Below are 15820 nucleotides of genomic sequence, written 5' to 3'. Positions count from 1 at the left end.
ATGTCACCACAAAAGCAGAAACTGGAGTGGCAAAGCCAGGAGACAGAAATGACAACAGGGTGGGGCTGTCCCCTGAATCCTTCTGTAGCCCCTTTAGACTCGCTGTGGACTTCTGATCTCTAGAATGATAAGAGGGTAAATCTGCTTGCTTTGAGTAACTAAATTTGTGGCAATTTGTTATGACATCAACATGAAACTGATAAAATCTGTAAAAAGGAGCTTCAAGTATATGACCTCCAAGATCTTTCTATAATTTGAGGAAACTGCTCTGCACTGTCAGCTGTGTGAATTTTTATTTTTATGCATTTTTATAGGCATAACTTAAGGAAAGTCATTTTTCATTACTTATTTGAGAGGTGCCACTCTTTATTGTAATTAACCCCTTGGGTATTGGCATCGAGAGGCAGCAAACATGAGGGGAGATACTTCTTTAGTTTCTTTTACCAAGTTGAAGGAAAATGTTACATTATTGATTTCTATGTTTGAATAGCCAATTCAATTAGAAATTCAAAACACAAGAATCTTGCAGAAATCAGCTGCCAGATTTATTAATCTATCTGAAAATAAAAATACAACCAAACAAAAAGTAGAATAAGAACAGAACTTAAAAAAAAAAACCCTTTAGATACATTTCCCAAAAGAGTTTATAATGTAATGTTTTGAACCCTTCTGTGTTGGAAATATACTTAATGTTGGCCAATTACTTATTTTATTCAGTGAGTTACTACCATAAACAGCAAAATATATAATTTGTCCTTAAATACTATATAATCAATACCAATTCTTCCTTGATTCTTTAAAATAGCTCATAGTCCGATTCTTTTTCACTATCAAACTAGAATTTTTAAAAGAATAAAAGAAAATGAGAGAAAAAAGAAAAAGTATTCTCAATATAATTTTCACTTGGATCATATTTTAAAGACCTACTTTCAATTTCTCCAAATGTGTCAATTCTCTTTCCAATAAAATTTTAGCTGAATATTTTAAAATCCATTTTTGTTCTAAGAACTGTAAATGGCCACATGAGCATAGTGGGTAGGGGGGGATTCTGATTTTTAAGGCATATTTGTTAACCCATAATGGGCCTAATGATATATAATGTAAATGTAGAACAACCATTGAAATCACAGGTTACATAAATATGTTGAAATTAGAATTATTTTGGTAGGAATAAATGTGAGTAAGTATAGGTTATGTTATGTGGGTTTCCCAATAACTGTTGAGTTTAGAGACATGAACTGTGATCAATGTCATGTTGGAAAATGGGTAGCCAGGAGATCATCTTTCAACAATTTTTCCTGTGTTCATCATGAAAATCTTTTGTAAGTTGATTTTGGCTTTGTGTTAAGGATTTTTAAAAAAAATCCATTTTGCTATTGACTCTCTAAAATTTTTTTCCTCTGAGATAGTGAACAAAATTTATGTTTTTTGCTTGAATCATTTTAGCAAGCTAATCAGACATACTATAACACCATTTACTTATGGTTTGTCAAGGTAAACAGAACAACATACCCTGCTTTCACTATTTCCTCCAAATGCAAAACAAAACCAAAACAAAAACCTTTGAAACTTCAAATCTTTAAATCTTTCAAACAATCCAATCACATTTACACAAGTGTCCAGAACAAGATGATGGATAATATCAGTGCCAGCACTATGTCATACAGCAACTTGCTCATATTCTTGAACAGTTTGTAAATAATTTTCCATTTCACCAAAAGTTTCCACAATTTCCCTTAGCAAGCTGAAGCTTACTCTTCATTTTGTCAACGTGCATAAAAGCTGCTTATAGCATAGCATGGCAGAAGCTATTTTTTAAGCAATAAATGGTTTGAGTCATCTATTTTGTCCTGAAATGCTATCTGTAGTTAACTGCATTGCTTATAAATGGTCATAGTAAATTCAGCATGAAAGAGAATATTACAGAAAAGACAGCAGCAGAAGCATTAGCATTATCTAATATTTATATATGTTATCAACATAACACAGCAGTAAAAGGTTTAAATGCATATCAATGGGTACCATGTCTAAAAATTACTATAGTACCTATTTAGTGTATTGGATATTTTTCTTAAGAAGTGCTTGCTGTATCTAGAACAGCATAATATGTGATTTAGTACAGTTAATTCTTATTGATTAAATAATGTTTTTATGTACTGAAGGAAGTGAATGGAGACAGATATTTTTTGCTTCATTGCGATCCCAGATTTAACATTTAAATGAAGATCTCAAAGGACCATGAAAAATATCATTATGTAACTGAAATGGGTTTCAAAATATTTAAAGGACAGTATTATCTGTATCTAAATAGCAAGGTGGCACCAGATACGTGTACTGCTACTGGCCTTGTGACTCAGTTTGGAGCCAGAGTCCAAAATTGTGCCCCTCATTTACAGTCATGGTGATTACTCAGCTTCAGAGAGAATACCCATTGTATGGTTTTCCTCTGGGAGTCATACATAAAGCAAAACAAAACAAAAAAACAGTAAATGCAGTCTCTAAATAACTTTTTACAAGAGGTGCAAAAACAGTCATTTTTAACAATTAAACTGCCTTTTACAGTAGTTTTTTTTTTTTTTTTTTTTTTTGTACACCTTGCGGAGACACAGAAATGCTAGGGGAAAATGCCCAAGGCAGATAGTCTCCAAGTGGATATTTACACAATGTGAATTAACTGTACCATAGATACCCAGAGGAAATGAACATTTTCTAGGTTGTTATGAAATCAAATCAACATGATATAGCGTCATCATACTTAAAACTTGTAGGACCCCATCCCAAGCCTAAGTAAAAAGTAATACCCCAATCCCCCCTCCCATTCGCCCATTATCTTCCTGTTACACAGAATAAATGTTTAGGTTACCCCCACCCACCCTCAAATAAAGTGCGCAGTCCATTGCAGACCATAGAACAATGCAACAGGAAAGCCCCTTTTTGTGTATTATTATTTAAAAATAAAATACAAATGACAAAAATCAAATATTGAAGAGAATTCAGAGATTCTCTTCATCTTGCAAAAGAGCAGAAGCGCGAGGAGGCCCTTGACTGTCACTGTGTTAATACACATAGCCTTCGTTATAGGGGTGGGGGTTGCAGCAGCCCCCTTCCGGCATGTAGGCCATGCTCTCGTCAAAGTGGGACAGAGGCACCGTGTCCTCTTCGTTGATGTGGCGCTCCATGTCTGTCTTCAGCAGTGGGCGCTGATTATCTGGAAAGGCCATGGAGAAGAGGGCTTCTGGATCACACACAAATTTGTAGACATATCTCTCTCCAGCCACCTGAGGGAAACATGGAAGAAAAAGCCCATCCTTATGTGGGATGTTGGGATGGTACCTAAACTTAGAATAGTGAGCGTTTTGCAAGAGATACAAATATCCAATCATTATATTTTACATTGGAAGCTAATGCAAGGTTGTTACGTCAATTACACCTCAATTAAAACACACACACACACAAACACAACCTCATCTTCACCATTTCCAAATGGGGAATGCAGGGAGAGAAATGAACAAAAAACATGGTTTAATGCTCCAGAAAGGATGGATAACAAAAGAAAAGGCAATCAAGTATTAACAGATACAGATAGGGAAAAAAAAAAAAATTCCTCACTTTGTGGGATAAATTACAGTTCAAGCGAGGGAAATGCAAAATGCTGACCTTGAGTGATAATTACATTCATTTTAGATAAAACTGGAAACTTAGCAGTTTGTTGTTTTAATATAAATGTAAACTTACATTGTTATTTGGGGGAAAAAAATCAATGATTTCATGCAGGCATCTCACATTAAATTTTTTTCCCCTCTGTTTGAAAAGGTTTTGTACTTATAAAATAACACGACATTTAAAGTGTAGTGTTTCCCTCTTAACATTATATTTCTGAAATTATAGAAAAGCTAAACTTTCAAACCTTAAAAGAAAAAAATGGACTGTGTTCCTAATAAGACTAGACTAGTGCTTCACTGATTCGCAGGATGAACTATTCTTTCTCTTTCCTTTAATTTTTTTCTTTTTTGCTGTATAGTCTCATCTGAAAAAAGAAAGACGCATAGCCTTATTTAAATGAAAGATGGATCAACAGGGCAGTATTATCCTGGGTACATCACTTTTAAAAATGAAAGCAAGATGCCTTAGACAGACGTTAAGGATGTGTATATAGTGTCAAATTGAATTAAGAGGTGTAAAAAAAGTGAAAGGAATTTAAAATATACAATACATAGGGAGGAAATGAGAAAAAGAAATGTGACAGCTGCCTGAAATAAAGGAGAAGTAGCGTAATTTGTAGGAAATGACACGTCCCAAAGTTAAATTTTGAAGAGTAATGCTTCTCTAGGAAATTATAAACAATTGAGTGAAACAAATACAGCCCTCCCCCGCTGCCATTAATAGACAATGCTGAGCTTCTCAAAAGCCCAGAGGGTTTGGGGTAGGGAGTGGGAGTGGATGAATACAGTTCTTTGTATTAAGTTTGATACTGACTTTGTGTGTATGTTGAGTTCAGTAATTTTAGAAAGGTGAAAATCAGTCAACACCTCTACTAGTTGCTTTGAAACGTGGGGGAATGGTGAATTCAAGGTTTATAAACTGTCTGTGCTTGTTTGTAGGAAAAAAATTACCAAAGAGCACTGTTGTTCTAGACTCAGATTTAGACTGTTTTTTGCCCTGGATTTTTTTTTTTTTTTTTACCCTATAAGAGAAACCAATTTCGAGAATTCAAGAGAATTCAAATACTGTGAATATCCTTAGGCTTGAAAACAGCCAACACTTACAAGTTTCTTAAACCACCCTCGGTTCCCCTTTTTTCTGATGAAATGGAGGCAGCGATGGCTTCTTGGAAAGCCTGTTACAAGACTGAGATGGAAGTTTCTAGCACAGGGCATGCAAACAGAGGAGTCTGGCATAAGTTTATTCACTTTAGCCCTTTATAAAAAGGAAATTAAGTTCATAAAGGTGAAATGGTGAAACTGCCATAAAAGTAAAAATAGGCCCTATCAGAAACAAAGCTCAACGATACTAAATCCCAGTTTTCACGTTATTCCTTTGTTCAAAGTATTTTGAGGAAAAAAATGAAGTAACTGGCCAGCATATCTCAGAGCATTTAATAACTGGCTTTGTTTTGCTTGTGGCCACTGAGAAGGAGGCATTTGCTTTGCTTTAGACTACTGGAATGTTTTTGTACAACCTGTTGCTAGTGGTTATAATTAGAAATTATTTAATAAATTATTGTGGGGAATTAAAATGTATGATATGCAATCAGCATTATAAAATCTCTTAAGGACCCTGCCTTGATACACTGTTTTACTTCTTCTTTCAGTAAACATATTTAGAGCTACTACTCTGTTTATTGGATTATGTTAAATGCCACAGAGTTTAGAACAAGGTCTGATAAACAACCAAGGAACATAATGAATCCTCTTATTAGTAATACAATTACAATATGGACAATGTTATACATTGAGTATATATAAATAGTAATGCTCAGGTAAAACATTAATTTTGCAAGAGAGATGAATCAGAATTAAACAAGGAGGTTAGCTTTTGAACTGTGCTTTGAAAGGCTAGCTATTTAAATTATGTGTTAACTCTTAAAATTTCAAAAATAGTACAGTAATATTGGAGGAAAACTTGAAATTACAGATTAAGCCAAAAGAAATAATAATTTGATTATATCATTCAGAAATAACCAATACTTAAATGTCTATATATACTTTTATTTAGGCACTTCTAAATTTTGAAGTAAAAACATACATGTATCGTCTATAATGTAAAATAATCATTACTTCATCATTTCTTCCTTCATAGCTACTGAAATAATTAGGGTTTCTTTCATGTTTTGATACACTTTGGTTGTATTTTCTAATTTTTCACTTAATATTGACATACACTACATATACACAGAATTTTAAGTTCATATACAAGCATCATCAGATAAACATTTTCCCCTACACATTAAAATATGTAATTCTACCTCATATTTTTTTAAAGGACTGCACAATTTTCCTCTGAATGACTATCTTAGGACTTACTTATCCATTATGTTATCAGGGAGAAAATGAAGCAATGAGAAAGCCACAGGTGTATCAGAGAGCAGCAAGTAGACCGGCTCAACATGTGTAATGAGTAAATACGTATGTCTGCAAAAACTGTCAAGTCTTGATTGTTGTGCTAGTTATAAGTACACTTCAACTTTTGCATTTTCACCTTTAAACGGTCTATTCTTCCTTGTATCATATGTGATACCCAAAAGGCCTGTTAAGTACACATTTTGCTATCCTATGTTGGCTGATAAATAGTTACTAATAGTTTACCTTGGCAATTACAGCCTAATAGGGAAAATATGAGGAGCCACAACATTTTTCTCTGTATTCCAACATCTATGCTATCATTTGATCATTTGAAAGCATCTTGCCTTATTATTTTCTTAAAATAAGAGGTAAACAAATGGGATGTGTGATAACTGGATAAATAAATGGGAATATGTTAGTAATGATATCAATAATAAGCATAAGTTTGAATACCTTTGAGAATATCTAAGACCAGACATAACATCCTGCAGATACCCCTTTAAACACTGTGTAAAAGTTGAGGTATGATTAGATATTTTGAGATACTTTTTAGCCTCTGTGACTGCTCCCTTTATTAAAGGGCTTACTAGTCAAGATATACAAGCTAAATATGTCTTGGCTTCAAGGTGCAAGGTTTATTCACAGATACCATCTGCTGAAGCCTTTCACTGCACCAGGTACAAGGCAAGCGTCTCAAGCATATTATTTCATTTAACAATCACAGCAGCTTCATGAGGAAAGAATATTGCTGCTTACTAGCAGAAGAATCTGTTCAAAACCAGTCATCTCACACGACGCTAACATGCAAACCAAAGTCATGACTGCATTTGTTACTGCTGTGTACCACTGCGCAGGGGACCCGCAGAGACCTACTGTGCCCGTTTACTTCCTTTGCCCGATTATGAAGATGGTGATGAAAACTGAAAGGATGGTATGTATCTGAAAAAGGTTGGCTGTGAACGGGAGTGGTTGGTGAAAGAAAGGAAGAATTAAAAAAAAGACTCCAGGACTGAGATGGAGAAGACGGAGCAGACAGTAACTGGTTTTACAATTTGAGGGTGAGATTCAGGGAAACAGGAAGCAATTAAGAATCCCATTCAGCCTTATCTTTTAAGGCTCTTTGAAGTTCTAACTTACTGGCTGGCTAACCAGACAGCAGATTGCCTTTGGTCCAGAAAGCCCAAATGATGCTATTTCCCCTCTTCTTTTACCATTGTCATGGACCAACTGGTATAGTTTTTCTTGGCATAGCTATGGTGACAGTAGCTATGGAGAGAATAGCTACGGAGAAGGCAATGGCACCCCACTCCAGTACTCTTGCCTGGAAAATCTCACGGATGGAGGAGCCTGGTAGGCTGCAGTCCATGGGGTTGCAAAGAGTCAGATATGACTGAGTGACTTCACTTTCACTTTTCACTTTCATGCACTGGAGAAGGAAATGGCAACCCACTCCAGTGTTCTTGCCTGGAGAATCCCAGGGGCGGAGGAGCCTGTTGGGCTGCTGTCTATGGGGTCGCACAGAGTTGGACACGACTGAAGCGACTTAGCAGTAGCAGCAGCATGGTGACATAAAACTATGTCATGATCTGTAATATGTAACTATGTTCATGTTTCCACAAATGAACAAAGGACACATAATGAAACTATAATGTAACGTTCACAATGGATAAATCCTAAAACGCCGTTCACAGTCAAGACTAATAGATTGAGTACAATGCAAGGCTGAAAGATATTAATAATAACAAATGCCCAAATGTTTTATCTTTATTTATTCATTACCTTCTTCAAAAATTTTAGATTTTGTCCCAAGTGTAATTCATTTGTTTTATCTCACACTTTTTAAACAAGCTACCTTGAAATATTAAGACACTGATTTGAAATAAAGCATATTTAATGTCCTTATGCCAACAAGATAAGATTAAATACTCATTTCAAATCAACTGTTTAAGATGTTAAGCTGTCAAGTAATGAAATCAGCCAAGAAAAGATGTTTTTCAGAATGAGAACAAGAAATGCTCTGACTGTTTTAAGAATCAGAAAAAGAGGGGGAAAGGAAACATTCAGCTAATATTCAAAATTGTATAATTGTGGAGAATGAGCAAAATGTCAACAACTTTTAGGGACATATATTGCCATATATGGCCATATTAGTACTAAAGCAGGATTTTTTTTAACCAAACACAGCAAAGTGGGGACTTTCAGAAAATCTATTTTGTATTACATATTTGCCTATAATGCTCATAAATTTATAAACAGAAGGCCCTGTAATAGGAAAACCAACAGCTAAGCATACGTTAAAGTGAGCGAAAACCTTGCTTCAACAATGCAATGATATGTGGCTTTGAAGTATGACATGCGGATGAATGTGAAACATTTCAATAAATTTTAATGCTGTGTTAGCTGCTCACCTTTTGCATGATTCCTTTCTCATAATAATAGCGGAGTGAACGGCTAAGTTTATCATAGTTCATAGCTGGCCTGTTTTTCTGAATGCCCCAACGCCTGGCCACCTGCCATTGAGACAGAACCACATTGTTGTGTTAAGTATTATCTTATCAACATATTTCATAAAAATTAAGTTAATTCATTAACTACTTCCAAACCATCTAAAACATATCCAAATCGATGGCATACGTATAAGAGGCAAAAGCTATCAAGATCTGCATTTCCTGGGTCCTGGTTTGCTTTCTCAACCAGGCACTAAGTGATCATTCTGAAACATCACAATAGAATTCATTGTCACTATTGTTTTGGATACAAAATTAAATGGAAATAAGGGAATGTGTTTACAACGGGACTGAACAGGCTGCAATTCACCAAAATGAGGCATATTTCCCATTCTGAGGTCTCATTTCTGCTTTTTCCTTCTTATTTCTTTTTCAGATTAAAAACTAAAGATCAAGAGCAACTTTATCTATAAATAAAGATCTCTTGGTAAAGGTGTTTTTCAGGTTATGATAAGTCAAAGGAAAAAAGATACCCTGCTTGACACTGGCTAAAACACACTGGCTAAAAGACAAGTGGCATAGTGTGCACAAATTAGTAAGCTGAACTGTACATAATTTTTATTGCCTGAAGCAGCATCAGAAAATAAAAAAAGTGCAGTCAATACTAAACTGGTGGAATTAAGCATTCATTTAAAGAACAGTAATTAGATGCTAAAAATAAGAAGGAAGCAAAAAAGGTCACCATGTATACGAGTCCACAAACAAAAATCTCTAAAGCAGAATATCCATTTTGTGGTTTTGTGAACAATCTCCGAGCTTTTTATAATACGACTTTGGAAGTGCAACTTTTCTGGCAAAGACGAAGTTCTTCAATAGAGCTTTAGCAAAACCTCCTTCCTCAATGAATCTGTATCCCCTCCCTCCCCACGACCCTGGGCTAGCTGTAGATGATCCAGAACAGGGTAGCCTGCTTTTGTGACTCCAGTCAAAGTCACATCCTCATTAATTTCCACTTTTGCTTCATCTGACCAGAAATTGCAGCCCCCGTGTATACCTAGGCAACCCGGAGAGAGCATTTTCTAATTGGGTTAGCGTTCTCCTTCAAGTTCTCAGAATTCCAAGTTGTTGTATGTCATATAGCAACATCTTATACAATGCTTTGCAGAAATACTCTATTTTATTAGCAATAACCTTTCTCTGTGGTTTGTTTTTTTTCTTTAAAAAACACTGATCTTTCCTATTTTCTCTCTCACTAATTTCTATTTCCTGAATGAAGATACAATGTAATTTAGTCACATACATCAGTATACTTTTTAAAAGCGAAATATGAGATGTCACATCCCTGTGACTATGTATCTCCAAATAGAAAGTCACAGTGACAGGCACACATTAATATCATTAATTAATGGATTAACTAATGGATTCCATTAATATTAATCAACCCATTAATTAATTTCATTAATTAAGATAAACTTAATTTTAATGTAAATGTTGGGAGCAATAGTGTGATGGGCAAGTGGCAATAATAAGTGAAAGCAATACTTTCTAAATAAAACATCTTTTAAACAGCTAACAATGGACATCAGTGAATCTTTAACACACAGGACAACTGAAGAGCCTGCAAACCTGGAGGGGATGTGAAAATAAATTATCAGTATCTCCTTAAACTGAACAACAATTTCTGAATACTTTGGCATTTCTTAATAATTTTTTTCTAGCTCACCAGGATATACCTAGAAAGCAAAATAACCTGCGACAAACTTAACAACAACTTTCTCTCTCCCCAAAGGAGGTCTTTAGGGAGAAAAAGATGCCTTTTTTTTAATATCGTAAGCAGAGTTTGACTTTTCTGATGCCAGCTAATTCACAGCACTGTGGGTATCAGTAGACATATTAAAACAATCAAATTTATTTTTAGAGCTATTTCAATATCACATTTATCATAAAGTTGAAGAAAATGAGACATACCCATATGCCTAGGAGATGTAGACACGTTATAGAAGATAAAGGAATGAGCTCTAGAAATTTGCTTTAACACTGTGCCTCTAGTTTACAATATTGGACCAAGCACTTAAAAACTGGATAAGAAGATACATCCCATGTTGTGTTCCTATCATAATAAAATCGTTCTAAAAGACTGAAACTTAAAATGAACAGACAACATAAAAACTTCCAGGACAGGTTAGACCATCCAACAACTAATAAAGTCCATCCAGCCCTCACGAATGACCCATCACAATCACCACTATATCCAGCCAAAGGACCATTTTCAACATGGAGCATGTACAACGGTAACAATACTTCTAGTAACTTCCTTATAACATTCTTTCAAATGAACACGTTGGCTGTCAATGAGGAGAGTGGAACGATCTATAGCAGTTACCCTTATTGTCAAATGAATTAAATAGGACAATGTAATTGTTCAATTATTAATATTATTCAATTTATTTTAAAAAATCATGCTTGAATATGCAACAGTAAACCTAGAAACCACAGGCTATCAGACTTCTCGATAACTCTTCCAGCTCAACAATCTTGAATATTACCAAAAGACTTCTACTTAGGTGGCATTAGTAGTAAAAACCCACCTGTGAATAAAGGAGATATAAGAGATGTGGGTTTGATCTCTGGGTCAGGAAGGTCCCCCAGAGGAGGAAATGGCAACGCACTCCAGTATTCTTGCCTGCATAATCCCCATGGACAAGGTAGCCTGGTAGGCTATAGTGCATGGGGTTGCAAAGAGTCGGACACAACTGAAATGACTTAGCATGCTGTGTCCTGTAGATGCTTTGCTATGTCAATAACTGTTCCCTGAACCCATGATTAATTCAAAAATAAGATCCCATAATTTCAAATATCTCAAAGAAGAGAAGGTAAAGATTATGCGCTTGCTGAAGTTATCCTAAACACACAGAGCAGATGATCAGTGCAAGACTGAAATCTCACTCAGTATCATTTTAAACTGCAAGATGGAATATAAACAAGTGGAACTTAAAGTAATTCCAACAAGGATGGTTTCACAGCCACCTTTCATGAGCTGCGCTGTCGCAGACCCTCAAAGAACTGCTGTGTGATTGAAAGAAGAGGGTGACCGGGGGCCACGGAGACTAAAGGAATTTCACAGACACTTCTCAAAGAAGAAATTTAAACATAAACAGCAGAGTCATTGCCTGATGGAAGCAATTGCAGCAGTGAGCAATGCAGCAATCAGAAATGGAATGTTTCATTTTGAACAAAAGGCCTTCGGAGACGTTCAGTGCTTACTTCCCTATTACCAGGGAGTTAGTTACTATTTGGAAATGGTCCGCCGACTCTCTGAATTCCTCAGCTCTTTTTTTTACTTTCAGAGTCTGCTACAGAAAAGGTATCTAAATGCTAGTCTGTCATAAGAACAGATATAATTGTATTCCTTCTAGGCTAAAAAAATAAAAAAGTCACAGAGATTCACAATCTGATGTAACATAATGGTCCCCTGGTCAAGTCTCCTATTCTAGTTGTTTCAACACAATCAGCTTAAAAATCAATACATAAAGAACTTAATCACTAGCCTAAGAATTTTTACACTTCTAAGTGGATCAATAATCACTGATGTAATTCAGTAATACCCCCATCTTAACAAATGAAAGTGAAAGTGAAGGCCGTCCGACTCTTTGCGACCCCATGGACAATACACGGAATTCTCCACGTATTGGAGAATTCCAAGTCCATGGAATTCTCCAGGCCAGAATATTGGAGTGGGTAGCCTTTCCCTTCTCCAGGGGATCTTCCTGACCCAGGAATCAAACTGTGGTCTCCTGCATTTAAAGCAGATTCTTTACCAGCTGAGCTATCAGGGAAGCCCATGGCAACAATAAAAAATTCTGTTTCTGCTCACTTTAATCACAGATGGACAGAAGTAACTGATATAAATCCCTGCTGGATGTCCTTAAGGTCTAGCATGAACCAACTCTTGCAGTGATTATTAACATCTTTCATGAGATGAAGAGCTCACATTCTCATCATTACTTAACAAGCTTTCAAATTACTTTATGTTAAGTGATTCTAGCCTCAATCTTTAGTGCTTCACATTTTTGTGGTTCTTTCACTTACATTATTTAAGTACATCTACATAAAGATGAATTTCCTTTGACAGCCAAATTAAGTTTTAGACACAATACAAAATTCAACTACCCAAACATTTAGCCCATACTTGATAATGGATACTTACAGTTTTGATCCTGAGCCCTCTGTGTGTGAGTAGGTATTATGCATGTATCTGTGTATACTTGGTGTGGAGCTAAAGAAGATGGAAACATACCCTCTCACTGATATAACCTGGAGTAGACTTAATTGTGCTCATTAGTTCTTCTTATTTCATACTTTATTCAATCCATACTCGAATCAGATAAATCCCTTAAATCTTTACAAGTACTATCATCTTATCTTCTGGATATCAAATTAGGACATATTATCTGATTATGACTGAATACAAGGACTCACAGAGCAGATAATATAAGATGTACATAGGCCCATTAGCCTAGGTTGTAGATGTCAAATCTACATGAAACGAATTAATTTAAGGTAAAAAAAATAGATATCTCTGAATTTTTTTTTTTTTTACTTTTCTGGGGTGTTTAAGATACAACAGCCAATCTGAGTCATAGCTATGTTAGCTAAAAGTCTCCCAATGCTTTCTCAGCTAATGTAAAGAGAGAAAGCATCTTTCATGAAAAGACACAAACTTTAATGAAAGTTGGCCCTTCAAACTTCCCTGCTGGTGTAGTGGTTGAGAGTCTGCCTGCCAATGTGGGGCACCTGGGTTTGATTCCTGGTCCGGGAAGATTCTACCTGCTGAGGGACAGCTAAAGCTGCCGTGTCACAACCCCTGATCCTGTGCTTTAGAGACCCTGCTCCACAACAAGACAAGCTACCACATGAGAAGACTGCACACTGCCACCAAGACCCAGCACGGACAAAATTCTTCTAAAAGTGTAAATAAATATAAAACGTCGCCTTTCCCTTGAGGTCCAAATGCTATTTGGTAGGTTACACTGTAATAATAACAGTAGCCTTAAATCTAAAGCTACTCCCGAGAAGAATAAACATTGAACTGGGAAGTTTTATAGGAAAATACTCCACTTGTATGTACACAAGGGCAGGCTGGAAGGGGGTAAGACAACTGAACAGAATGAAAGGAGCTCCATTTACCCATTGTATCTCTATCCAGAGTCCTCTCATTTGGGCAATTTCTTAGGTATCATGTGACATTTTAAACTTTATTCTTACCTTCCAATGGAGTGTATACCGCCCAGCTGATCCAAAACAGGTATTACCATTAATCAAAGGGAAACAATATTCCTATGGGTCCGTGTCTCCTAAGAGACACCCAAGGAGTGAGAATTTCCCACTATGGCCTTTGAGTGCCTGTATTCCCACAGCTGTGTCTCCCCTACAGCCCTCTTACACATGACTTAGTTCTCTAAATGTTTTTCTCCGACCCTCCTGCCAAAAATCAAGATTGTCCAATTAATAGCTTCTAATTCTCAAGAACAATTCCTCTCTCCCTAAAATGAGTTGAACTTGATGCACGTTCCTCTCTTTCTCAAAGACCATTCAACAAGCCCAACTTAGAAGCACCTTTAGAGAAGGCCCAGGCCCTGCCCTACAGAGTCAGATACAACTGAAGTGACTTAGCGCGCATGCACAGTAATGTTCCCGTTGATTTTCTTCAACATCAGTTCTATAGGATAGTATTCAACTGGAACAAGCCTGTAACATGTTCATTTCTTATTTTACACGTATGCTTGCTTTTTTTTCCTTTGGACTACCTTTTCACTCAAAATGTTCCCCTAAAGTTTTAAAATTAAAAAGTGAATTTTTGGCATATTAATCAAGTATGTGTCTTTCTATTATGACATAGCTGATTTCCCTAAATAGAAGCTATGAAACTCACCTCTTCAGGCTCAATCAGTTTAAATTCCATGCCTCTCCCAGTCCAGGCAATAAAATGGGAATTTGAAGGGTCGTCTAGAAGAGCTACCAAAAACTGCCAGAGCTGAAGTGATCCCCGCCGCTGGTATGTGGGTCCTTCCCGATACATCCCTGGCTCTTGTTTTATGTCTCCTAAATTAAAAACATTTTAAGTTTCTATGATTAGCATTATTATGACATTTATATAAAATTTATATTAAAATAATCACTAAAAACGGTTAAACCACAACTAATTTAAGAGTTTCTATGAAATATATCTTTTTCATTAAATAGGGATTTAACACAGTTAAATGGTTGAATATAAACCAGGAATCTACAAACTTACAGATAACTACGCATAGGTCAATATAAATGCACGCAGGGCAAAATAAATGCACAGATGTCACTGACTTATAAAAACGCTGTATCTTTTGTTTTCTTCAGATACATTTTAAAAACTATAGTATCTAATCCTACTTCTTTACTTCATTGTTAATGCCATCTCTTACTGCTCTAAGCAGGGCTTCCCTGGTGGCTCAGATGGTAAAGAACCTGCCTGCAATGTGGGAAATCCAGGTTAAGTTCCTGAGACAGGAAGATCCCCCTGGAGAAGGGAATGGCTACCCACGCCAGTATTCTTGCCTGGAGAAGTCCATGGACAGAGAAGCCTGGCAGGCTTTACAGTCCATGGAGTCGTAGAATCGGACATGACTGAGTGACTAACACACACACACACACACACACACTACTCTAAGCAACAGTGGAGAGGCAGTAATCAATTTTAAGCTCCAGGCATTTTATTTATACAAATTAAAATTTGCAAACTACAATTTATAAATACCTCATTGATTTGCATGTGACAAACTATTGAAAATTTAAATGCAAATGTTTCAAAGCAAATTTAATAGCAGCTTAAACTCTGTGAGCTAAGTAAAAATCAGGAAAATATCATGGGTAATGCAAGGCATACTGGATTACCATCATGCTATCTTTCTACCACACCTTCATATTGCCACCATGCTTTGCTCAGCTGGCAGCAAATGAAAAGTCTCTCATTTTTCCTTATCTCTTGTTTATATTGCACTTATTTGAGTTTAGCTTGTTATTCTTTTTCTGAGAGTCCAATTCAAAAATACATATACACATAAAAATGAACACACCAGAGTTTTCTGTAAAGCTGTATTTTTAAACAAGAAAGGATTGTTTGTGCTACATACAAACTGTAAAAGTCTATTAAATAGATTACAGCAATAAAGGTGTCAGTTTCCAATTCTTTGGTATAAATCTGGTCAGATATTTTGGTTTTACCAAAAGCAAACGAATGAACAAAAGAAAACACACACACACAACTCAGTTTCATGA

General features: G+C 36.0%; 1 protein-coding gene across 5 annotated transcripts in view; it reads right to left on the bottom strand.

The window, feature by feature from the left end:
• Window positions 1-2928: 2928 nt before the first annotated feature.
• ETV1 (ETS variant transcription factor 1) overlaps window positions 2929-15820 on the bottom strand; it is a 97874-nt gene continuing 84982 nt past the window's right edge. For all 5 annotated transcript variants that reach the window (XM_086398580.1, XM_086398579.1, XM_086398581.1 and 2 more), the window contains 3 exons: window positions 14442-14611; window positions 8471-8572; window positions 2929-3278 (listed from right to left, as the gene is read on the bottom strand). In XM_086398580.1, the coding sequence (XP_086254706.1) occupies window positions 3057-3278; window positions 8471-8572; window positions 14442-14611 (494 nt within the window). In that variant the 3' untranslated portion in view covers window positions 2929-3056. The remainder of the gene's footprint in view (window positions 3279-8470; window positions 8573-14441; window positions 14612-15820) is intronic.

This window comes from Bos grunniens, chromosome 4 (assembly GCF_055505025.1).
Source record: "Bos grunniens cultivar Pamir isolate PY7600 chromosome 4, Bosgru_T2T1.0, whole genome shotgun sequence".
In the NCBI taxonomy this organism is placed as follows: domain Eukaryota; kingdom Metazoa; phylum Chordata; class Mammalia; order Artiodactyla; family Bovidae; genus Bos; species Bos grunniens.
Note: the sequence above shows the minus strand (reverse complement) of the source record. Positions and strands in the feature narration are given on the sequence as shown.